Source organism: Somniosus microcephalus, chromosome 3, assembly GCF_052327205.1.
Source record: "Somniosus microcephalus isolate GS21.2 chromosome 3, FLI_Smic_1.0, whole genome shotgun sequence".
NCBI lineage: Eukaryota > Metazoa > Chordata > Chondrichthyes > Squaliformes > Somniosidae > Somniosus > Somniosus microcephalus.
In genome coordinates this window covers 270,387,986-270,414,738 of record NC_140989.1, presented here as the reverse complement: position 1 = coordinate 270,414,738, position 26,753 = coordinate 270,387,986, and the positions used below count along the sequence as shown (strand labels likewise).

The following is a 26,753-nucleotide window of genomic DNA, read 5'->3' as shown; positions in this document are numbered from 1 at the left end:
TGTGCATCCCTGATTTTAATCGCTGCACCATTGATGGCCATGCCTTCAGCTGCTGAGGATCTAAGCTCCGGAATTCCCTCCCTAAACCTCTCTGCCTCTCTACCTGTCCTTCCTCCTTTAAGGTGCTCCTTAAAACCTACCTCTTCATCTGCCCTAATATCTCCTTATGTGGCTCAGTCACAAATTTGTTTGATAATACTCCTGTGAAGCGCCTTTGAACGTTTTACTACGTTAAAGGCACTATATAAAATACAAGTTGTTGTTGTTGTTGACGGAACAGTTTTTTGCTGTCGACACTTGCCCGAGTTGTTTTTGGGTTGTGTCTGAAGTTTTGTACTGTGGTATTTCAGAGGCACTTTATTTTGCTGAAAATAATGCTGAACTCACAGCTGAAATGGTATATGAAATTTTGAATTGAAATTCATACTCTTTCTCTCTTTTTCTCATTCTTTCGCTCTCATTCCCCAGCTGTGAGGATTAGGGCCACCTGTGTTTCTTTTTGATCTCCAATATGAGATGCCCAGGAATTGCCTGGGATAATTCCCTTATCCTGAGGGGAGTAAACTCCTCATCTTTGAGCTTTTCCTGGCTCAGATTTGGCAGTATTTTGATTGTTCTGGGAATCTAACACACAAAAAAAATCTGTGGTATGATACCTCATTACGGTTGTCTCCAGGACTTTCTGCACTCCAAGCAACAACCCTGTGTCAGCTGTGGCTCAGTTGGCAGCATTCTCACATTTGAATCAGAAGGTTATGGGTTCAAGTCCCACTTCAGGGAATCTAACGCACAAAAAAATCTGTGTTCTAGAGACTTGAGCACAGAAATCTAGGCACACACTCCACTGCAGTGCTGAGGGAGTGCTGCACTGTCAGAGATGTCGGGGTCGATTTTAACTCGGCCATCAGGCGGGCTTTGAGGCGTGTGGGGGGTTAAAATCGCAAAAACTGGGGGTCGGGACCCCCCCGCCTGGTTCCTGACCCCGAGCCATTTTAACCCAGGCGTGTCTGATGGTCCCGAATCAGTCTCACCTGCAACAGGCAGGACTGGTCTTTAGGCCCTTAAACAGCACTAATTGGCCTTTATAATCCCATTTTAACAGGCCCTTGCTTGTTTAACCCTTTTCCCACGTAAAACACGCCTGGTGAGGCTCACGCCTGTGAAACCTGGCGTGAGCACTATTGGCTTGCTGACTATCAGCTGCAGGTCAACCATTAAAGAGGAGATTTGATCAGTCGTCATTTGCAGGTGGCAGGACTTTGTTGTTTCAGGCCTGGGGCAACTTTTACCAGGCTTAACCACACCTGTGGAAGGTTGGAGCCTCACACACATCTCCAGTGTGAACTCCTGGGAAACCCCGCTCGCCACCTTCACTCAGCGCTTCCTCAACGGAGGCATATACCAGAAGCATGGGAGCCATTTATTTCCTTCTCTTCTGGGCATTAGATGAGCTTGAACACCAGCCGCGGTACCAGCAGAACCATGAATAACAGCAGCAGCAACAGGAGTGCCAGGCTGCTGCTCACCCACCTGAAGCTGCACAGGCCAGAAGGGGCCAGCGTTTGGAAGTGGCTTGAGAGCACCTTGCTGCACATCAGGGGGCCATGGGGACCGTATCTGCACTGGCAGTCTTACTCAGAAGGACTTCCATGAAGGTCTGGTTTCTCTGTTCAGTAGATGCCCATCGCTCCTCAAGAGATGTCATTCTATTATGAACATTCACCATGTTTTCCATACCCTGGCGACTTAGCTCCTCCATGGAGGTTGCCATCCTTTCCGTGGTGATGCGTTCATGCGCCAATGACTCCACAAAGGCTCTGCTCATGTTCGCTATGGACTCCTCCATTCGCTCCACACTCACATCGACCCTGGAGACAAAACCTGCCAGAGACTCCTGCACCTGTTCCTGGAGTTCCAGCCCCGCTGATCTTATGGATGGACCCAGAGGCAGAGGGTCCACATGCAGCTGAGCCAAGCTGGCAGAGTCCTGTGCTCTCCGACTAGTGCTCTCCGACTAGCACTCTCCACTGCTGTCCCTGTCTCCACAATCTGCTGATGCTCACTTGTGAGCTGTGATACACCAGGTGACAACACTATGTCCCGAAGGTCCCACTGAGGTGTGAGTGTCTGCGCTGGTGCTGGGTGCGCTGAATTCTGCTGACGCTGATTCCTCTGAGGAGTCTGGAAGCTCAGGCTCTTCCTGGATAGTGGGGACGGGGGCTCTCGATGGTCCTGTGGGGGAGTGAAGGAAAGAGTTAGAGATGTGAAGTCAAGGTTACATGCACATTGCATATTGCAGATGATCACAGGTCCATCTGTTATAGCTTCAGAATCATTATCAGCGACTCATGCAATGTCAATGAGAGAGATGGAAAACTATTCTTTCACCAGCTTGCTGTGATGCACCCGTCTGTCCGTCCCCCACTTGCACCTCGTCCTCCAGTCCTACGATCTCCAGGACCGCCTCCTCCCAGAGGGTGAGGTGGGCTACTCGCTCGTTCTCTTTTATTGTGAGCTCTCTTTTCCTGCAATGAGGGAGACAAGTGGAGTTTGAGTAAGAATGAAGGAGTGTGTGTAGAGAATCCATAGCATAGATGCTTAGAAGGAGACAAAGATGGAGTGAGGTGGCAAGACCAAGGGCCCTCCCTGTGTGTTGTCAGTTGTTTTCATAGCATCAGAGTGATAGGGAGTGTGAGGGCTGCATGGTCGAAAGGTGAATGTGAGCATAGAGAGGGAATGGGTAAGGGTGCATGGATGTCAGTGTCAAGTGGGATGGGGAGGAAGAGATTGCTAAAGCTGAGTGCTGGTGAGGAGAGGCAATGGAGATCAGATTGAGAGTGATGGGAACTTCATACTCAATTTTCCAGTGTGCTGAAGGTCATGAAATCTCTTCCTGCACTGTATCCAAGTTCTGCGGGTAGCCGATAAGGAGCTGACCTCCTCTGCCACTTGCAGCCACGCAGCCTTTGTCTGCTGGGGAGGCATCTTCCTCCCTGATGAAGGGAAGAGCACCTCCTTGTGAGCTCTTGCTCCCTGGGGTAACGTCGTCAAAACGGGGTGCAGACCTCGGTCTTTCTCTTGCCATTCTGCTTCCAGCTCAGTGTATCAGCAAATGCTAAAAGGTTGGCAGCCTGCAGAAGAAGCAAGGCTTGTTGCAGACCCTAAATGCAGCAGCAATAATGACATCATAGTCTGCAACTTTCTGACTGGAAATGCTCAATTGCCAAGGGTTCCCACATGTTGGATATCAATTGGCTAATTGAGTTAAAATTGCATCAATCTCACACACCCATTTAGATTCGTGTGGGAAACACTAAATTCGGGGAACCCGACAATTCCCCGCACCGGAGTTAAAATCGACTCCGTCGTCTTTCAGATGAGATGTTAAACTGAGGCCCCGTCTACTCTCTCAAGTGGACGTAAAAGATCCCATGGCACTATTTCGAAGAAGAGCAGGGGTGTTCTCGCCGGTGTCCTGGCCAATATTTACCCATCAATCAACATCACTTAAAAAAAAAACAGATTAACTGGTCATTATCACTTTGCTGTTTGTGGGACCTTGCTGTGCTGGGTTTCCTACAATACAACAGTGACTACACTTCAAAAGTACTTCATTGCCTCTAAAGCACTTTGGGACATCCTGAGGTCGTGAAAGGTGCTATATAAATGCAAGTCTTCTTTCTTTTCAACCAGGGTCAAATTCCGGAGACGGCTGTCCTTATTACTAATGGCCCAGAAATTCGGGTCTCCACGGGTGAGTACGCGTTGGGTACTCACCTGTAAGCCCGATGGAAGTGCCGGTTTCGTGCATGCACTGCGCGTGCGCGGGAAACCGGCATTTCCGTTCCTCTGAACGAAGGGGTTCAGAGGTCGAACGAGTGCGCAGGGGAGTCTGCGCGTGCGCTTTGAACTTACTTTTTTTTTTACAGGTTTTTCCGTGAGGGTAAATCTGCAGGATTTAGAAATTTAAAAAGCAGGCGTAAGGCCTGCTTTTTACAAGGTAAGTGGTCAATTAATTAAAATTTAAACATTTTTTCCACAGGTTTATTATTTTTAAATAGTTTAAAGCAAGGTAAGTTTATTTTTAGCCCTGTTAGGAAATAAAATTATTTTTTTCAAAAATTTAAATTATTGTTTAAAATAGTTATTTAATGTAATTTATAGTTTATTTAAAAAATGTGATTTAAAAAAAAATGTATTTGAAGGTTTACTGCTATTTTGGGGCCGTAGTATTTATAAGTCTTGACAGGTCTTCCTGTCAAGACTTATGAATGGGCTTTTCCCTCCTCCGATTGGCTGCCCATGGCCCACGTGATCCCTGGGATACGCAAGCACTGCGCGCCGGCAGCTGGGCCAGGCCCCGGGTCGGAATTCCACGGGACCCTACAGCTCAACTGCCGGCGCGCAAAGTAAGTGCAGGTCGGGGGCTTACACCCGCGGGAAGCCCCCGACCCGAATTTCTGGGCCATTGTCCCTGGCTATGATTTATCAGATTTATCATGCTGTGTAATGTAGAATTATTTGTCAATTATAAAATGCTGCACCAGAGAAGAATTTTATGAATAAGATTCTCATAATACATGGATGAGAGGCAGTGAAAGAGTATGTTGTAAGGGGGGTTGACCCTGATGATACATTCATGTTTTCTATGATGCTCTTTCTCATTACATGAGGATTAAGTGCCCGATTCTTCAATTCTTTCATTTGATTGCATAGTGCAGACATATGGGCATGTATTTAAATCCACATCTGTATTTAGAGCACAAGAAGTGAATTTGCAACATGCATTATTTAAAATTAAAACAAAACCAAATGTAGCATTGTCACGCTAGTAAGGCACCTTGCTCAAACCTTCTTGTGTAAGTTTGTTCAGTGACTGCTCGCGTGGGTCCAAATGTTGCAGGGCAGGATACCCTGAGCTGGTCATCGAGCGAAAACTGAGATGTTGCTTATCTGTGGAATGTGTTTCCTAAACTAGAGCCAAATTTTGAAGAATCCCAGAGTGCTGTTCCAGCAGGGAAGACCAGGGTTGAGAGCATTGAGCTTGTCTTGCCACCTCATGCGAATCACCAGAGTAACACTTTCGGAGGACAGATCATGGCTTGGATGGAGAGCGTCGCTACAATCTCTGCAAGGTCAGATCTCTCTTGTATTTATTTACTTTCTCTTCTTCCGTACACTGCTAGCTGGCTGGGCAGGAGCCCTGGTCCCAGTGCTCTGTAACTAGCCAGCAGTGTCCTGCAACAACAAATAGGGATAAGGATCTTTTCACTTACGCACCGCCCCCCTCATCCCCAATTCTACACTCCAATTGTTGTATCTATGCTTTAATGCGTTCAATCAAGCATGTAGATACGTCGAATTAAATCAGAGTCAGGCAGACAGGCTTATAACTGCGATGTTCACTTTATTGCGTAAAATGGCCGACTGCCCTTTTCCCGGGTAATTCCCATAATGCAATGCACATTACATTACTGTATTGACTGGTGTCAAACTCGCAATCAATACACGACATCCCCCTTTTTCCTTGGAAACAAACTTGCAGTTTACAAACAGTTGCTTACAATAATACTGCATAACTTATTTGGTTTATAAACTTTTTACAAACTTGTGTCTTACCACACAACTAAATAATTCCCAGGTTTAAACATTTAACATCACCCATGCAGTTCTCGCACAGTTTATGTTGTGACATAATCAGACAGTCTTTGGGGTTTTCTTTTAACCCGTTGAGGTCTGGCTGTAGTGGGTATGTCTGACATGTTGGTGTCAGTGGGTATTGCCTGTGTCACAGTGGTATGTGTGTCAGGGTCTATTATACTGTCCTTAGTCCCTTGTGTTTCCTCCTGCTCATGGAGTGTCTCCTTTGGTCCATTGGTTCTGTATTTCTTTACAAACGTAGTGTTTCTCGAGTAGCGTGCTCTGTCTGGAGATTCTATTTCTACTTGACTCCCTGTTTTACTCAAAACTTTGTGGGGTGTGGCATTAAAAGGAGTGGTGAACTTGTCCACTTTGTCCTGCCGTACCAGCACCGTGTCGCCAACTTCCACCTCTGAGTATTGTGTTCTCCGCTGTTCATCTGCGTACAGTTTGGACTTGCCTTTTGTTCTGCGTCCCGGTCATGTACTTCCATGTCTGCGCGCGACTCTGTGATGTCTGGCAGCTTTCCCCTCATTTTCCGTTTAAAGAGCAGCTCTGCCGGGCTCTTTCCTGTCGTGGCATGGTCAATGCTCCTGTACACAGTCACATATTTTCTAAGTTCACGTTTCCAATCTAGTCCTTCTGACTGAGCAATTCTGATTCTCTTCATCAGCGATGCATTCTGGCGCTCGACTTCTCCGTTAGCCTGAGCCCATTTTGCTGTCATTTTCAGGTGTTTGACCCCATTGTTTTCACAGTATTCTTTGAATAATTCAGATCTGAATTGGGGACCATTATCAGATTTGCAGGTGATTGGCAGACCATGACGGCTGAAGATTGACTCTAAACTATCAATAATCTTCTCTGTTGTTGTGGAGGTCATGATGTCGTATTCATAGTAGCGACTATAATAATCAACTACCACAAGAATGGAGTGGTTGGATGGCAAGGGTCCCAGTAAGTCTATAGCTACATCCTGCCAGGGGCCTTCCAGTAATGGTGTTGGTCTCAACGGTTCAGGTGAGTCGGGTCTGGCTACTATCTGACAGCCGTGGCACGCTTTACAGTGTTTTTCAGCTGCCTTGTCCATGCCAGGCCACCAAACCATGGTTCTGAGATGTTGCTTTGTTCCAACTATTCCCAAGTGTCCTTCATGTGCTAACACCAGGGCTCGTGCGTGTAACACTGTGGATCGCACGATGCGTGTTCCCCGAAGAACTAGGTACCCCACTACGCACAGCTCGTTTGCAATTGCTGCACAAACTTTACAGTTCTCAAAATGTCCGTTTGTGATTGCCTTCCGTACCTCAATCAGCTCTGGGTCGGTAGCAGAGGCTTCCTCCACCTCTCTAGTAGTGAGTGCTTTTGGTGTCGCACTCACAGCTACAAATCTCACGTATTCATCTGAGCCATGAGAATGTCTCTCCTGTTTTGCTGTCTCCCCAGCAATCGTGACAGCGGGTCTGCAATGTTTTGCTTGCCTGGAATGTGTATCACCTTAAAATCGTACGGCTGTAATCTAAGTACCCATCTCTCTATACGGGCACAGGGTTTAGAGTGTGGGCCGTATATCACTTGTTATGGTCAGTTACCAAGTTAAATTTTCGGCCATACACATATGGATGCAGCCTCTCACAAGCCCATACAAGAGCTACAGCCTCTCTCTCTGAGTATTTCCTCTCGCAGTCTGTTAAACTACGACTTACATAGCATATTGGCACCTCGTGTCCCTGTTGGTCCTGAACTAGTACTGCGCCTAAACCTACAGGACTGGCATGGTTTTGGTTGGTGCGTCCTTATCAAAATATGCTAAAGTGCCGGCTCCGGCCAACTCTTCCTTGAGTGCACTGAATGACTGTCTCTGTTGTGATCCAAATTTAAATGGTGTGTCTTTTCTCGTCAGGCATCGCAGTGGCTCTGATAGCGTTGCAAACTGCGGGATGAATCTGCTACTGTACCCAACGAGTCCCAAGAAACTCCTCACCTCTGTAGCATTCTCTGGTTCCCGAGCTTCTGCTACTGCTCGCACTCTCTCTGCTGTTGGTCCGATGCCCTTTTCAGACAACAGGATTCCCATGAAAACCAATCGGTCCATGTTGAATTGGCACTTCTCTGAGTTTAGTGTCAGTCCACTTTCCATTAGTCTGGTCATGACAGCGTGCAGGCGTCTGTCGTGCGTTTCCTGGTCGTGTGCATGCACGATAATGTCGTCTGAGATGTTTTCACACCCTCTATTCCAGCTAAGGCATTAGCTATCTCGTGCTGATATTGCTCACTAGCTGAAAATACACCGAATATCAGCCTCTTGTACCTGTATACTCCGTTATGTACTGCAAACGTTGTGATTTCTCGTGACTCGGGTCAGTTCTAGCTGGTGATAACCCCATTTCAGGTCTAGCTTACTAAACACCGTCGAGCCGTTCATACCTTGGAGTATCTCATCAACGGTGGGGATTGGATATCGTTCCCTCACTATTGCCTGGTTTGCTCATCTCATGTCTAGGCATAACCTTACATCCTTATCCGCTTTTGGTAGAATAACCACAGGATTTACCCATGGGGTGGGACCAGTTACAGGTTCGATAATGTCCATGTCCCTCAATTGTTTTATTTTGGCCTCTACTGCCCCCCTTAAGTTGAATGGTATACGCCTGAGTGGCTGGGCCACAGGCTTCACTTGTGGGTCGTTATACAAACTGATCTGTTTTGTGTTCAGCCTTCCTACTCCCTGGAACACCTTTGGATACCGCTGTTCTAGTAGCTGTCTTACATCTACCACAGCTGAGACATCTGTGCCTATTTTTAAAACTCCCAGTTTCATGGCTATCTCCCTTCCTAGCAATGGCTCTCCATGGCCTTTAACCACAATGAACTCCGCTTGCTCAGTTCTCTTACCTATTGTAATCCCACATGGCTAGAAGCATAAGAGAATAACTTTCTCTCTGTCTTAGGGACATGTGACTGACACTTAATGTGTTCTGACTTTAATCCTTCCCATGTATTCTCATCTATCACATTACTAGTTGCACCCGAATCAATTAACATTCTCAGGTTTACTCCCCCCACCCAAAAGGTAAGTCTCCCTGTCACATTATTTCCAGTAACAGCAAATGCAAAGTCATTTTGTTCCTCTATATTGTTCACACTGTGTTTCTTTGTACCCTTTGTGCAGCATACTTTGGAGAAATGATCCTTTCCCTTGCACTTATGACACGTTTATCCACGTGCTGGGCATTTCGGATCTCTGCCCATATGGTCTGTGTGTCCACATCTGTAACATTTCCTTTCGTTCCTATCGCCATTTCCCTTTGGTTTCTCTGTCGAGCTTTTCGCATAATACCCTCTTTTCTGTGTAACACGACGAACAGTATCTGTCTCCGCCTTCTCTGTACATGACATGGCTGATATCTGCTCCTCAACGTTTTCACATTGTGAGGCCAATTGTAATGTGCGGGCGAGCGTTAGACCTTGCCCTTCCTCTAGCAATTTCCTCCGCACATAGGCTGACGTGCACCTACTCAGGATAGCGTCTCTTATTTGATTATCCGCATCACCCCCAAAAGCACAGTCTTTAGCAGCCTGCCTCAAGTGAGTAGCAAATTGTTGCACAGTGTCTTCTGGGACAACTTATGAAAAGTCTGTCTAGCAAATGCTGCGTTGACCTGGGGCACAAAGTAGTGATTCAAAGCACTAACCGCCGCCGTGTAGTCTGCTGGCTCTCCTGTGTCCGGTAGAGTCGAAAAGATATCCTAGACATCTGGTCCTGCTAGGTGTAGAAGTACATAAGAACATAACATAAGAAATAGGAGCAGGAGTAGGCCAATCGGCCCCTCGAGCCTGCTCCGCCATTCAATAAGATCATGGCTGATCTGATCCTAACCGCCAATCCACTATCACAGAACCATCTCCTGAATCTAACAGAATTAGACACACGAAATAGGAGCAGGATCAGGCTACACGGCCCCTGGGCCCGCTCCGCTACCCACAGGGCCATGACCGATCCGAACCTAGACTCGTGTCCAAATTCCTGCCCGCTCCCCGTAACCCTTAATTCCCTTTACTTCTAGGAAACTGTCTATTTCTGTTTTAAATTTATGTAATGATGTAGCTTCTACAGCTTTTTAGGGCAGCATATTCCATGGACCTACCACCCTCTGAGTGAAGCAGTTCCTCCTCATCTCAGTTTTGAAAGAGCAGCCCCTTATTCTAAGACTATGTCCCCTAGTTCTAGTTTCACCCATCATCGGGAACATCTTCCCCGCATCCACCCGATCCAACCCCTTCACAATCTTATATGTTTCAATAAGATCGCCTCTCATTCTTCTGAACTCCAATGAGTAGAGTCCCAATCTACTCAACCTCTCCTCATATGTCCATCCCCTCATCCCCGGGATTAACCGAGTGAACCTTCTTTGTACTGACTCGAGAGCAAGTATGTCCTTTCTTAAGTATGGACACCAAAACTGTACGCAGTATTCCAGGTGCGGTCTCACCAATACCTTGTACAACTGAAGCAATACCTCCCTATTTTTATATTCTATCCCCCTAGCAATGAAAGCCAACATTCCATTGGCCTTCTTAATCACTTACTGCACCTGCATACTAACCTTTTGAGTTTCGTGCACCAGGACCCCCAGATCCCTTTGTACTTCAGTACTTTCCAGTTTCTTGCCATTAAGATAATAACTTGCTCTACGATTTTTCCTGTCAAAGTGCATAACCTCACACTTTCCAGTATTGTATTCCATCTGCCAAATCTCTGCCCACTTACTTAGCCTGTCGATGTCCCCTTGCAGGTTTTTTATGTCCTCCTCACTCACTACTTTCCCTCCCATCTTAGTATCATCTGCAAACTTTGATATGTTACACTCGGTCCCCTCCTCCAAATCGTTAATATAGATTGTAAAGAGTTGGGGACCCAGCACTGACCCCTGCGGAACACCACTAGTTACTGATTGCCAGTCTGAGAATGAACCATTTAGCCCAACTCTCTGCCTTCTGTTAGATAGCCAATCCTCTATCCATGCCAGAATATTACCCCCAATCCCGTGATTTTTTATCTTAAGCAATAATCTTTTGTGTGGCACCTTGTCAAATGCCTTTTGGAAGTCTAAATACACAACGTCCACTGGTTCCCCTTTATCCACCCTATATGTTACTTCCTCAAAGAACTCCAGCAAATTTGTCAAACATGACTTCCCCTTCATAAAACCATGCTGACTTTGTCTTATTAAATTATGATTATCCAAATGTCCTGTTACTGTCTCCTTAATAATGGACTCCAAAATTTTACCTACCACAGATGTTAGGCTAACCGGTCTATAGTTTCCAGCCTTCTGTCTACTGCCCTTTTTAAATAAGGGTGTTACATTAGCAGTCTTCCAGTCTGCCGGGACCTTTGCCGAGTCCAGGGAGTTTTGGAAAATTATTACCAATGCATCCACAATCCCTACCGCCACTTCCCTCAAGACCCTAGGATGTAAGCCATCAGGTCCAGGTGATTTATCCGCCTTGAGTCCCATTATTTTACCGAGTACCACTTCCTTAGTGATTTTGATCGTGTTTAGCTCCTCCCCCCCTTTAGCCCCCTGTTTGTCCAGTGTTGGGATATTCTTAGTGTCTTCTACTGTAAAGACTGATGTAAAATATTCATTCAGTGTTTTTGCCATCTCCATATTTCCCAGCATTAATTTCCCGGTCTCATCCTCTAAGGGACCAACATTTACTTTAGCCACCCTTTTTCTTTTTATATAACTATAAAAACTCTTACTATCTGTTTTTATATTTTTTGCTAATTTACTTTCATAATCTTCCCTTTCTTAATCAATCGTTTTGTTATTTTTTGCTGTCTTTTAAAGTTTTCCCAATCCTCTATCCTCCCACTAGATTTGGCTACCTTATATGCCCTTGTTTTTAGTCGAATACTATCCTTAATTTCTTAGCCACGGATGGCTGTCTTTTCTTTTACACCCTTTTCTTCTCCGTGGAATACATTTTTTTTGGAAGTTGTAAAATAACTCCTTAACTGTACACCACTGATCATGTATCGTCTTACCCTTTAATCTATTTTCCCAATCCACTCTACTCAATTCCGCTCTCATACCTTCATAGTCTCCTTTATTCAAGCTTAGCACGCTTGTTTGAGATCCAACCTTCTCACCCTCTAATTGAATATGGAATTCAACCATGTTATGGTCACTCATTCCAAGGGGATCCTTTACTAGGACATTTTTAATTAATCCCATCTCGTTACACAGGACCAGATCTAAGGTTGCTTGCCCCCTGGTCGGTTCAGTTACATACTGCTCAAGAAACCCATCCCTAATACACTCAATGAACTCATCCTCAAGGCAGCCCTGCCCAATTTGATTTGTCCAATTAATATGATAGTTAAAATCCCCCATAATTATAGATGTTCCCTTATTACAAGCCTCAACTATTTCCTGATTGATACTCTGTCCAACAGAGTTGCCACTGTTCGGAGGCCTATAGACTACGCCCACTAGTGTTTTTTTCCCCTTATTATTCCTTACCTCCACCCAAACTGTTTCATTATCCTGATCTTTTGACCCAATATCATTTCTCTGTATTACAGTGATTCCTTCCTTCACTAACATAGCCACCCCACCTCCCCTTCCTTCCTGCCTGTCCTTCCTGATCGTTAAATAACCTGGTATGTTTAATTCCCAGGCATTGTCACCCTGCAGCCATGTTTCTGTAATGGCCACAAGATCATACCCATATGTAGTTATTTGTGCCATTAACTCGTCTATTTTGTTACGAATGCTACGTGCATTCAGATAGAGAACTTTCAAATATGTTTTGTGACACTTAGTTCCTGCTTTTGCCCTTTTTATTACTTTACCTTTTACTCCATACCTTCTGCCCCTTCCTGACACGCTCTGGTTTTTAATTTCCCCACTGCTACCTAAGTCTATGACCTTCTCTGTTGTCATTTTTATTATTTGCTCTCTAGGAACCTCCCCCCCCACTAGTTAGTTTAAAGCCCTCTCTACAGCCCTAGTTATATGATCCGCCAGGACTCTAGTCCCAGCACTGGCCAAGTGAAGCCCGTCCCAACGGAACAGCTCCCTCCTGCCCCAGTACTGGTGCCAGTGTCCCAGGAAGCAAAACCCATTTCTCCCACACCAGTCTTTGAGCCACGCATTTAACTCTCTAATTTTATTTGTCCTAGCCAAATTCGCTCGTGGCTCAGGTTTACCCTTGTGGTTCTGCTTATTAATTTGGCCCCTAGCTGCTCAAACTCCCTCAGCAGAACCGGCTTCCTAGTCCTATCTACGTCGTTTGTACCAACATGGACCACGACAACTGGATCCTCCCCCTCCCACTCCAAGTTTCTCTCCAGTCCAGAAGAGACGTCCTTAACCCTGGCACCGGGCAGGCAACACAGCCTTCGGGACTCTCGCTCTCGGCTGCAAAGAACTCTATCTATCCCCCTGTGGCACCTGTAGAGGTATCGTCGATAATGAGTCCTTTGCCATCGGCATAAAGCTCAAAAGAAGTTGACCACCTCATCCATCTTGGACCCAATGTGGCTGGCTCGGCGAAGCATGCAAAATTTTGAATGCCGGTCTTCTCCATCCTAGCTAAATAAACTTGGGCAACTACCCATCTAAAATGATTCCGTTTGTTATCCTCGTCGCCAATGTTGTATCTATGCTTTAATGCGTTCAATCAAGCATGTAGATACGTCGAATTAAATCAGAGTCAGGCAGACAGGTTTATAACTGCGATGTTCACTTTATTGCGTAAAATGGCCGACTGCCCTTTTCCCGGGTAATTCCCATAATGCAATGCACATTACATTACCGTATTGACTGGTGTCAAACTCGCAATCAATACACGACACCAATAATTTTGATGATGAGACTCCGATCAATGACTCCCTTCTTCAAGACGGCAAAAATGTTTTTTAAAATAATATTTTCATTGATTTGATTGTTTCACCTTCTCCCTTCTGTTTATTGATGGCTGTTGCTGACCTCCCATTTTTGATAATTTTTTGATCTTCCTGATTGGCAGTTTTCATTGCTGCTTATTACTTGCTGATTGGTACTGTGTTACCTGTACAGTTATGATTTGCATCTGTTTTATGAATACAACATTTTAGTAATCAGCTGAAAGAGCTTTGCATATGGAGTGTGGTAATGGGAGCCAAATTGAGACATGGGAAGTGTGACAGACCGACAAAATGTGCGCCAGATGTACCTTTGTTTATCTCTATATCTAGCTATCTATATATAGATAGATACAGATATATTTATCTACATATTGCTCACGGGAAGTTGGAGTGCATGGGGGTAAATTTTCGCCTGTTCCCCTAGGCAGTGCATAGAGCTGAAAATCAGGCGGGGGAGGATCACAAACCCAAAATGGATCCCGCTCGATTTAAAGTGAGGGGTGGAGGCTCTGACCTCGCTGCCCAAGTCACCTCCCTACACTTTGCCCAGCCTGTACAAAATAACAGTATACCCCTCCAGATCTCTTTCTGCCTGTCTCTGTCATGTGCGTGTTGCTGCTTCTTTATCTGTCTCTCCACTGTTGCTTGTCTCTCTCTTTCTCTCTTCTTTGCTGCTTCATTTTCTCTGTTTTTCTTTTCTTTTTTGCTTTTGGGTGGGAGGTGGTCGGACGTTATGCGAGCGTTGTGCGAAAGGGAGGTGGCAGGGGTCACAGACTGCTAGTTTTGGGGGTGGGGATGGCGGTAGACTTTTGGGTAGGGGTGGGACTGAGGTAGTGTAATATGCCAGCAGATTGTGCTGGGGAGGTATCGGGCACAGTGAGGGATCTAGACATAGATGTAGGTTTCTTTTAAGGTGGCTGGGCATAGGGCATTTGCGTGTAGGAATCCAGCCCGGGTGCAGGATGGCTGTGGGGAAAAATATGGACAGAATGGAGCTACAACCCCGTTATTGTATGTCTGGTGTCGCAGTGCGACGCTCTGTGTGCCCCGATGCCCTGTTTTATCCACTACTGCCCCTTGGTAATATTGAGCCTCCTCGACATGCTCTTGCTCTCGTGAAGTGGTGCGCCGATAACAACCTGGCCCTTAACATCAAGAAAACCAAAGAAATCATTGTGGACTTCAGGAAGTCTAAAGGCGGAAGTCACACCCCCATCCACATCAATGGGGCTGTGGTGGAAGGGGTGGACAGCTTTAAGTTCCTCGGAGTCCACATCACGGAAGACCTCTCCTGGTCCCTCAATACCTCCTCTCTGGTGAAGAAGGCCCAGCAGCGCCTATATTTCCTAAGGAGGCTGAAGAGATGTAACCTGTCACCCCTGATCCTCTCTAACTTTTACCGCTGCACAATAGAGAGCATCCTGACGAACTGTATCACAGTATGGTATGGCAGCTGTAGCTACTATGACCGGAAAGCCCTGCAGCGGGTAGTCAAAACTGCCCAACGCATTACCGGCACCCGGCTACCGACCATAGAGCACATATACCAGAAACGCTGTTTACGGAGGTCACGGTCCATCATCAAAGACCCTACCCACCCCAGCCACAGTCTGTTCACCCTCCTGCCATCTGGGAGATGCTACAGATGCATTCGCACCCGTACGACCAGATTTAGGAACAGCTTCTTTCCCAGGGCTGTCATCCTACTGAACTCCACAAATAAACTCTAATGCCTGCACATCTGCCAATGCACTTTATTATGGTTATGTTTATGTTAATGTATTACAAGCCAAATGTATGTTGAATGTTTAAATGTCTTAATCTAAATGTACACTCTCGGGAGCCGCAAGCCTACATTTCGTTGTACTGCACTTGTGCACTAACAATGACAATAAAAGTTGATTTGATTTGATTTGATTTTGATTAACTTCCAACACCTCTTTGCTCCTATTACATTCCCGAGTCTCTCTTCTCTCTTAGGCAGTCCCTCGGAACCGAGGATGACTTGCTTCCACATTAAAAATGAGTTCTCAGGTGACTGATGAGTCCAATGCGGGACCTACAGTCTCTGTCACAGGTGGGGCAGACGGTGGTTGAAGGGGTGGGTGGGATGCTTGGGTTGACGTGCGCTTCTTGCGTTGCTTGTGCTTGGCTTCCGCTTGCTCCTGGCGAAGAGACTCGAGATGTTCGGCGCCTTCCCGGATGCTTCTCTTCCACTTTGTGCGGTCTTGGGCCAGGGATTCCCAGGTGTGGGTGGGGATGTAGCACTTTTTCAAGGAGGCTTTGAAGGTGTCCTTGAAGCGCTTCCTCTGCCCACCTGGGGCTCTCTTGCCGTGTTGGAGCTCCGAGTAGAGCGCTTGTTTTGGGAGTCTCGTATTGGCCATACGGATGATGTGACCCGTCCATTGGAGCTGATCGAGCGTGGTCAAAGCTTCAATGCTGGGGATGTTGGCCTGAGCGAGAACACTGACGTTGGTGCTGAGTACTTCTACTTTGCATCACCCCCTAAATGGCCCGCATCTTACCCATACCCATCACCCCCCTGTATTCTTCTGTGCTCATCATCCAGCATCCATTGTTATAATGCCAGCTCACCATTTCCTCACTTACCCCGTATCTGCTCCATGTGACCTGAATACTACGTCACAGCCTCATTTTCCCTAACAACGTGATCTGGAAGCTGTTTTCCTGGCGGTTTATTTTTTAAAGTGGTTACTGCACTACAATCCCCTCGGCTGCACCGGATCATGCGTTTTCCTAGTTCCTGGTCACCTTCCTTTCCCGCTGATCACGTCTGCCTATTTGCTTACCTCCATTCCTTTTAATTTCCATAATCACCATATCGCTCCCCGCCCCCACCTATTCTCCTCCATTTCATCATCCCCCATCCACTTAGTTCTCCTCCCTCACTCCATCCTTTTTCTTTCCTCATCCCATCCCCTATTAACTAACTGTGAGCAACACCACAGGCCATTTGCCAGGAAATGAAGGATGGGAATTTTTATTTAAAGTCACTCTTGCAGCTTCTGCATTTGAGAAAATGTTAGGTCCGTATTTTTGAAAGGTGAATCACCTCGTACAGTACTGTGGAAATGTTTTAGGAACCTTTGGGATAATTAGTTATTACGTGGAAAGCTTTGCGGGGAACTGGAAAAACGATATGATTTCCAAAATGTAAAGTGGCCCAGAATTGGTTGCTGATTACAGATTTCCAGCATTTTCAGTTTTCCTTTTTATTTTTAATGAATTGGGCGCTACTGACACTGCCCACCAGATGGAGCCATCTCTCCATTTAAAGGACATTTACAGAATCTAAACTGAGAATGGAATTTTAAATTGGATGCAATTTAAAAAAAATTACAGCATCAAAGCACTGTATTTTAGTCCTAAATATAGCGATAGTGATCATTAATATTGATGTGCAGTTTAAGAAAGGGAATGTATTTCATTAGTTAATAGTTGCGCAACTCTGCTTCCGCCCCTACCCCAGCCCATCTGCCGTTGAAACCCTCATCCACGCCTTTGACAGTCAGGTCCAGACTGAACTATTCCAATTGTCTCCTGGCCGGCCTCCCATCCTCCACCCTCTTTAAATTTCAGCTCATTCAAAACTCTACTGCCCGTATTCCACCCTGCACCAAGTTTCACTTGCCCATGACCCGGTCCTCACTGACCTGTACTGATTCCCAGTCCCCCCAACACCTCGTGTTTAAATACCCCCTGCCCTACAATCCCCACCCCTGAACTCTCCCTTCCTCTTCTGCATCCTTCCCTCCTTTCACCCTACCATTTGTCGGCTGTGCCTTCAGATGCTTAGCCCCCAAATTACGAAATTCCCTCGTTAAACCTCTCCGCCTCTCCTTTTAAGACCTTCTTAAAACTGACCTCTGATCAAACCATCATTTATCTCCTTATTTGACTCAGCATCTTTTTTTAAATTATGCCTCTGAAGCACTTTGGGACATTTTTCCACATTAAAGGCGCTATTTAAATGAAAGTTATTGTTGTTGCTCCACCATTGTTAATCCCCACATCCTGATACATGGACCATTCTGTGTGAAATGGCCCCTTGGGGGCTGCTTCATTTTTCTTCCCTCATATCAACAACACTTGCTGTTTGAACATTCAACTTACCAAGAATAATTTTCTTTTTCCAGTAATCTCCCCCTCCAGCCCTGAAGATGCTGACCCTTGCCAGAATACATTTCACAAACTGTGAATTCTATTTTAATGAGAGCGAGTCCACCACCACACATAGAGAAACAGTTAAATTGGGATTGTTAAAGGATTTAAGACAATGACGGCCTGTAACGGCCATCTCTGATAACACTGTCCATTTGCCTCTAAAACCTGGGTGCAAACTCTGCAGAAATTGATGGAATGAAGGTCTTTGCTATTTGCTGTCTGCAAAACTCCTGTATGCACCGAATGTCAGTAACTCGCCCAAGCAGACATCCTTAATGTGTTAGGGTGTACATTTTCAGTTGAGTCCGATTCTGTCCACACATGATCACTTTCCAGCTGGATAGCAATTAGGAGTAGGAGCCCTGGATCATGTTTTTTCCCCCCTCTGCCTAACCCAGGGATGTTAATATCAATTATAAAGCCATCAGTTGCCGCATTGACTGAGGGCAGCAAACTCCACACACCCCAAGAATCAAACCTGTGATCTTCTGGTCTATATGATTTAGTAATACACCAGATGGTGCCTTTAGCCACAAGACAATCAGCTGAGCTGGAAAAGAGTGATTTGATGTACTTAACATTTTTGATTGCAATGATTTAAAGGCACAACTCTCTGGGAGTAGCTCATTTTATAAATGACATGCACTTCATCTGGAGTTTTTTCTGATGGTGTTATAAGAGGATGCTGGTTAAATTGCATTTCACACAACCACTCTGCTTTGCGATGACTAACCACATACCTTTTTGACTTTGCCGTTTAAGTATGGGGAGCTGAGGCTTAGTTAAATTTAATTATATCTATTAGCTATTAAGCTAAAGTGTTGCACTTGCTGGGAACTTTGTGCACTATTTTGGGGAAGTTTGCAAAGGGAAGGAGACTTAACCTGGGAGTTCTGAGTGAGCTGCCTGTGACCGATCGATTTGGGGTGCTCGCATGTACAAGTGAGAATAGCCCTGCATAGAACTGGCAGCCCTTTCAGAGAAATTCTGCTTTTTTAATACATCCCTCCTTGAAACTGTATATTCCCTTGTTTAAGTATAGCAGCTTATGCAATTTGGGCTGGATCTAATTGGAAGAGATGAATGGAGGGCAGAATTGTTACATTCCATGTATTTTGCTAATCTTAGGGTAATTTTTTACCCATTAACTAAATCTGTGACAATATCTTTTTTTTTTACTTAACTCTGGTTGTAGCCGTTTCTGCAAAGGGCATCCTGTGCTGAGGACCATCGACATGTTCCACTTCAGGGGACCCTCACAAGTTGGGGACCGTATAAATTTGAAGGCAATAGTAAACAACGCATTTAAAAAAAGGTGAGAACAGAACTTCATATCTTGCCCTCCCCCAGGCACTGGTCATAAAAATAAATGTGGATTGTGTGTATGCTAGAATTGCTCCTGTTATAACTACAAGTTCAGATGGGCTCTGCCTCTGGCCTCACTGGGATACTCCGTTTTCATTGTACAGCTCTTGCATGACCAACAAATGACTTTTTATACAAGTCAAATTAGACTAGGAAGACAAACTGCTTTAGTCCCTAGTTTGTGCGGAGTTAGCTGATTTTGATTGGGGTGCCTTATGGATCTCAGTTGCTTGAGTCAGAGAGGGGAAAAACCAGCCAGGGTTCCTGCTGGATACCATGGGTGTGTGGGGTGTTGGGTGAGGACAGGATTGGGTCAGCTGTGATGGTGGAATAGCCATCTGCCACATCTGGTCTAGGCTCACACATAAAGAATGGCCTCTTGGCTGCGGTACTGAAGGGTCCCCGTGGAATAGTAGCCCAGCAAGAGATTGTGTCTTCTTGAGAGAAGGAAATTCAGAGAGTAGAAGAAGGAAAAAGATTTGTCAATCTCCTGTTGCTGTTACAGGTCTCTGACTGATGCGCACTGATTTTATAGCAGGTAAAGAGTAGTTTATATTAGGTTAGTAATTGTTCATTACTGCTGAGTAATGGAAACGGTGATGAGCAGTTTCACTTTGCACCCTCCCTGTTCCAGCTGTTTATTTTTCCTGCTGCTTCCTGACTTGTGTCTCCAGAATCCTTTCCGAGGTAAGTAGAGGCGTCACTCAATAGCTTAAAATTTCAAGTTGTTCAACAAAGTAAAAGTCCAGACCTGGGCCTTTCTGCACTCTGGGGTAGAAACTCGTCTTGGACAGTAGCAAAAAACGGGCGATATCCGTTCCATTGACTTCAGTAGGAAGAATAAGGAGACCACACACTCCTTGGAAAATATGTGTCTAAATGGGGTAGAAGAACAGAGGGTTGTGGAGGTACAGATACACACAATCACACAGAATCACAGAAACCCCACAGTGCAGATAGAGGCCATTTCGGCCCATCGAGCCTGCACCGACACATATCCCACCCGATCCCCGTAACCCCTACACCAACACAGTAGCAATACAAGTTAAAAAGGCCATAAAAAAAGCAAACAAAGCACCGAGGTTCATTTCCAGAGGGATAGAATTGAAAAGCAGAGAAGTTATGTTAAACTTGTAGAGAACACTGGTTAGACCACACTTGGAGTACTGTGAACAGTTCTGGTCTCCATATTATAAAAAGGATACAGAGGCACTGGAGAAGGTACAAAAAAGATTGACTAGAATGATAACAGAACTGAGTGGTTATACCTATCAGGAAAGATTGAGCGGGCTGGGCTCTTTCCTCTAGAAAAGAGAAGACTGAAGGGTGGCCTGCAATTACAATTCAATTTTATTTGTCATATATGCAGCAGACGTGTGTACTGCACAATGAAATGTTGATTTTTACGAGTCCTCCCAAGAGGTCTTTTAAGATTAAGAAAGGGTTTGATAGGGTAGATGTAGAGCAGATGTTTCCGCTTGCGGGCAAAACCATAAGAGGGGCCATAAATACAAGAGCGTCACTAAAATATCCAATGGGGGAATTCAGGAGAAACGTCTTTACCCAGAGAATGGTTAGAATGTGGAACTTGCTGCCACAAGGAGTAGTTGAGGTGAATAGCAAAGATTCATTTAAGGGGAATCTAAATAGGCACATGAGGGAGAAAGGAATAGAAGGATATGCTGAGGATAAACACCGTCATGGACCTGTTGGGTCTAATGGCCTGTTTCTGTGCTGTTAATACAACAACAACAATTTGTATTTATATAGCGCCTTTAACATTGTAAAACATCCCAAGGTGCTTCACAGGAGCGTTATGAAACAAAATTTGACACCGAGCCACATAAGGAGATATTAGGACAGGTGTGGTAAAGAGGTAGGTTTTAAGGAACGTCTGAAAGGAGGCGAGAGAGGTAGAGAGGTGGAGAGGTTTAGGGAGGGAATTCCAGAGCTTAGGGCCTAGGCAGCTGAAGGCATGGCCACCAATGGTGGAGCGATTGTTTTTTTTGTTTTTTTTTTCTTTCTCCCCTGTAGAAACAGACTACATTCAGAAAACCATGCAAACATTGCAATACAGAACAAGACTTCAGCCACATTTATTAGAAAAACTGCAAGTATCCAACAGAAATGTTTCTAGAAATAAACTGCATCCAGAAAACCATGCTGACATTGTAGTATAAAACAAGGCTTCAGCCACATTTACAGTTCTGAAAAACTGGGTCCTGCCCAACCAATAAACCACAATGGAAGTGTTTTTAAACTTTGTACATTGTAAACTTGATAGCCCGAGAAGTCACAAGCAGACTATTGTTATGAAACTTATAATCCCGGCAAACAAACCAAGTTCCTCCCAACAGTGCAAATGTAAAGTATGAAGTGATTTGCTACTTTTGGTACCATTACAGCTTTAAAGTATTTTTGAATTATTATTTCTTTTGTTTTCATCATTCAACATTAACGCCAGCTTCAAAACATGGGGCGTGCACCAACTGAAATATTACGGGCTAGAAATTCGGTTCCATAGCACCCGATTTATTTGGCACTATGGGTGTCGTTTTGTGACGAAAATGGCGTCTGCGCGCACACTTCTCGTGTGTGCTGTGATGGCTGCCATTTTGTTGAGGGCGGTTGGACGGGCGTTAGGAGTGTGTGCCGGTAGTATGTTGAGTAGGCAGTTTGTGATGTCAATCAGTGCGCAATGCTGATTTGACGCCAGCGCTGTAATTTTCGTCCTCAACACTGGAGCGAACACCCTGTCTTAACCTCGCTCAGCTGAACACGCATTCAGCAGCAAGGAGGACCCGACCCGACCCCCCACCAGCGATATTTAAACGGGATCAGCAACCACTAAGGCTAGTTGCTGATTTATTTCTACTGGCTCTGTGTAATTTTGTGGAACTGTTTGGAGCTTTCCAGAGTTGTTTAAAGTTGGTGAGGTGTGCTGCAAGTGGAGAAGGCCTTAGTTCTGACTTCGAGGGTTCTGGTCACACCGCTTGCTCCCAGTCATGGGTGCTCTATTTATCATCCCCCCCCCCCCCCGGCCTGCAGCACGACTGGGAGATCGAGCAGAGGCAGCAAAGAAGAGGACAAGCTGCTCACAGAGGAAGGAGGAGGGGGAGAAGGGCTCTCGGCAGGAGGACCTACCCACCTAGGGCCTTCCGAGAGCAATTCTCTTACTTCAGCCTGAGCCAGGAGCAGTGTGTGAGGTGTCTGCGCTTTATGAAGGAGGTGCTCACAGAACTCTGCCACCTCTTGCAACCAGACCTGCAGCCTCTCACCAGGGCAAGCACAGCGCTGCCAGTGGCTGTCAAGGTGACCGTGGCCCTGAATTTCCTCGTGTCGGGATCCTTCCAGGCTGGAGCAGGTGACATGTGTAACATCTCCCAGTTTGCCGTCCACTGCTGCATAAGAGAGATGACACATTGTTCTTTATGCCAGAAGAGGTGTTTTAATGCAAGGAGGATTCGTAATAAGGTGGATGAGTTAGCTGCACAAGTAGAGGTAAACGGGTATGATATGATTGGGATTACGGAAACATGGCTCCAGGGTGACCAAGGCTGGGAACTCAACATCCAGGGGTATTCAATATTTAGGAAAGATAGACAAAAAGGAAAAGGAGGTGGGGTAGCATTGCTGGTTAAAGAGTGGATTAACACAATTGAAAGGAAGGATATTAGCTCTGATGACGTGGAATCTGTATGGGTAGAACTGAAAAATACCAAGGGGCAGAAAACGTTAGTGGGAGTGGTATACACACCTCCAAACAGTAATGCGGAGGTTGGGGATGGCATTAAACGGGAAATTAGAGACGTGTACAATAAGGGCACAGCAGTTATCATGGGTGACTTTAATCGACATATAGATTGGGCTAACCAAATTAGTAACAATACTGTGGAGGAGGAATTCCTGGAGTGTATACGGGATGGTTTCCTGGACCAATATGTCAAGGAACCAACTAGAGATCAGGCCATCTTAGACTGGGTATTATGTAATGAGAAAGGATTAATTAGCAATCTTGTTGTGCGAGGCCCCTTGGGTTGGAGCGATCATAATATGATAGAATTCTTCATTAAGATGGAGAGTGAAGTAGTTGACTCAGAGACGAAGGTCCTGAATTTAAATAAAGGAAACTACGCTGGTATGAGGCGCGAGTTGGGTAGGATTGATTGGTGAATGTTACTCTAAGGGTTGACGGTGGATAGGCAATGGCAAACATTTAAAGATCGCATGGATGAACTACAGAATTTGTTCATCCCGGTATGGCATAAAAATAAAACAAAAAAGGTGACTCAACAGTGGCTAACAAGGGAAATTAGGGATAGCATAAGATCCAAGGAGAGGACATATAAATTGGCCAGAAAAAGCAGTAAACCTGAGGATTGGGAGCAGTTTAGGATTCAGCAAAGGAGGACAAAGGGATTAATTAAGAGGGGGAAAATAGAGTATGAGAGTAAGCTTGCAGGGAACATAAAAGCTGACTAAAAGCTTTTATAGATATGTGAAGAGAAAAAGATTGGTGAAGTCAAGCGTAGGTCCCTTGCAGTCAAAATCAGGGGAATTTATAATGGGGAACAAAGAAATGGCTGACCAATTAAATACATACTTTGGTTCTGTCTTCACAAAGGAGGACACAAATAACCTCCCAGAGATGTCGGGGAACATAGGGTCTAATGAGAGGGAGGAACTGAAAGAAATCAGTATTTGTAGGGAAATGGTGGTAGGGAAATTGATGGGATTGAAGGCCGATAAATCCCCAGGGCCTGATAATCTACATCCTAGAGTACTTACGGAAGTGGCCCTAGAAATACTAGAGGCATTGCTGGTCATCTTCCAAAATTCTATAGACTCTGGAACAGTTCCCATGGATTGGAGGGTAGCTAATGTAACCCCACTATTCAAAAAGGTTGGTAGAGAGAAAACGGGGAATTATAGACTGGTAAGCCTCACATCGGTAGTGGGGAAAATGCTAGAGTCCATTATAAAAGATGTAATAGCAGAGCACTTGGAAAACAGTGACAGGATCGGACAAAGTCAACATGGATTTACAAAAGGTAAATCGTGCTTGACTAATCTACTGGAATTTTTTGAGGATGTAACTGGTAAAATAGATAAGGGAGAACCAGTGGATGTGGTGTATTTGGACTTTCAGAAGGCTTTCGATAAGGTCCCACATAAGAGATTAGCGTGTAAAGTTAAGGCACATGGGATTGGGGGCAAGGTACTGACTTGGATAGAGAACTGGTTGGCAGACAGGAGGCAAAGAGTTGGAATAAACGGGTCTTTTTCCGAGTGGCAGGCAGTGACTAGTGGGGTACCGCAGGGATCGGTCCTAGGACCCCAGCTATTCACAAAATATATAAATGATCTAGACGAGGGAACGAGATGTAATATCTCCAAATTTGCAGACGACACAAAGCTGGGTGGGCGTGTGTGCTGTGAGGAGGATGCCGAGAAACTCCAGTATGATTTGGACAGGTTGGGTGATTGGGCAGAAGCATGGCAGATGCAGTATAATGTGGATAAATGCGAGGTTATCCACTTTGGTGGCAAAAACAGGAAGGCAGATTATTATCTGAATGGCAATAGATTGGGAGAAGGGGAAGTGCAACGAGACCTGGGTGTCCTTGTGCACCAGTCGCTGAAGGTAAGCATGCAGGTGCAGCAAGCGGTTAAGAAGGCAAATGGTATGTTGGCCTTTGTAGCGAGAGGGTTCGAGTACAGGAACAAGGATGTCTTGCTGCAGCTGTACAGGGCCTTGGTGAGACCACACCTTGAGTATTGTGTGCAGTTTTGGTTGCCTTATCTGAGGAAGGATGTTCTTGCCATGGAGGGAGTGCAGCGAAGATTCACCAGACTGATACATGGGATGGCAGGAATGACGTATGCGGAGAGATTGGGTCGATTGGGCTTATACTCGCTGCAGTTTAGAAGAATGAGAGTGTCCGCTATACACTCAAAAGTTATAGAGCATACCTACACATATGTTATATCAAAAGAAAGGTTATGATCAGCGGAGTGTCATAGGCATATTTACTTTTTGGTCAGACAAAAATTGTTCGGACAGTATACAAAAAACTTTCAAAAATCCGCTCATTAGCGGTTGACCAATCCTACCGCTCATTAGCGTTGAGTGACGTGATGGTTGACCAATTGGGGGGCGTTTCATGGTGTTTGTGGGCGGGGCCTAATCCTTCAAACTGCCGAGCAGGAACTGAGCTGAGGTGAGTGGCGGCCATTAAAGACCAGCCGGGCCTGAAGCGCTGGCGACCGCCCTTCACCCGCAAAATCTCCCTCCGGCTCTCACCTTTTAGTGGGGGAGAGGCTGCTTTAAATTAGATTGTTCACTCAGTCGCGTCTCTCTTCATCTCTTTTGTTTTTCTTCTCTCTGGCTGGCTGCGCGGGAAAACAGAGAACCACGCGGCCCAAGAGACAGCGAGCAGGGGAGCAGTGGCGAAGGCTCAGGCTCAGCGGATCGGGCGCCCATCAGGGGTCGGCCTGCAACACATCGACCGGAGGAGCGGCGGCTCTCTCTGTCCTTCCCCCCCCCTCTCTCTCTCCTTCCCCCCCCCCCACTCTCTCTCCCGCCGACCTCACAAAATGGCGGCCGCCCTTCTTCACCCACCGGGCTCTCGGACACGGGAGTCCGGAGCGAAAGGCCTTCGACTGCCGCCCGGCCAACCGGGTCCAAAGGCCCGCCTGGTTAAACATGAGGAACCCCGGGCTCGCTTCTGAGCGATGGGCACCCGGCCTCCCGGTGTTGGACTGACTCCGTTCTGGTACCGAGGTGAGTCGGAGGGAGACGGAGAGAGAGAGAGAGAGAGGGAGGGAGAGAGAGAGAGAGAGAGAGAGAGTGGGGAGGGAGGGAGAGAGAGAGAGAGAGAGCGGGGAGGGAGGGAGAGAGAGAGAGAGGGGCAGGGAGAGAGAGGGGGTGGAGAGAGAGAGGGGAGAGAGCGGCAGGGAGGGTGGGGGAGGGAGAGAGAGAGGGGGTGAGGGAGGGACAGGGAGAGAGAGGGACAGGGAGAGAGAGGGGCAGGGAGAGAGGGGGAGAGAGAGAGGGGAGAGAGATAGCGGCAGGGAGAGAGGGGGGAGGGAGAGAGACAGGGTGAGGGAGGGAAAGTGTGAAGGGGTGCGAGAGGGAGGGAGAGCTCGCCTTCTTCCTTCGGCCGCCACAATTCAAACTTCTCGCCGACCTCACAAAATGGCACCCCGCCCTTCTTCACCCGCCGGGCTCTGAGTCCAGCTGCTTCCCCGGGGTGTCTTCCTCTCTTCTCTATCTCCTTCCCTCACTCTCTCTCTCTCTCTCTCTTTCTCTCTCTCTCTCTCTCTCTCTCTCTCTCTCTCTCTCTCCTTCTCTCTCTCTCCTTCCCTCTCTCTCTCTCCTTCCCTCTCTCTCTCTCTCCTTCCCTCTTTCTCTCTCTCTCTCCTTCCCTCTCTCTCTCTCTCTCCTTCCCTCTCTCTCCTTCCCTCTCTCTGTCTCTCTCTCCTTCCCTCTCTCTCTCTGTCTCTCTCTCTCTCTCTCTCTGTCTCTCTCTCCTTCCCTCTCTCTCTCTGTCTCTCTCTCTCCTTCCCCCTCTCTCTCCTTCCCCCTCTCTCTCCTTCCCCCTCTCTCTCCTTCCCCCTCTCTCTCCTTCCCCCTCTCTCT

The 26,753-nt window shown here is 46.2% G+C and overlaps 1 protein-coding gene across 4 annotated transcripts in view; it reads left to right on the top strand.

Annotated features, from left to right (window-relative positions):
• The window catches only part of acot11a (acyl-CoA thioesterase 11a), a 101,193-nt gene that overhangs the window by 38,333 nt on the left and 36,107 nt on the right, over window positions 1-26,753 (top strand). For all 4 annotated transcript variants that reach the window (XM_085982490.1, XM_085982492.1, XM_085982491.1 and 1 more), the window contains 2 exons: window positions 4,979-5,135; window positions 18,942-19,061. In XM_085982490.1, the coding sequence (XP_085838616.1) occupies window positions 4,979-5,135; window positions 18,942-19,061 (277 nt within the window). The remainder of the gene's footprint in view (window positions 1-4,978; window positions 5,136-18,941; window positions 19,062-26,753) is intronic.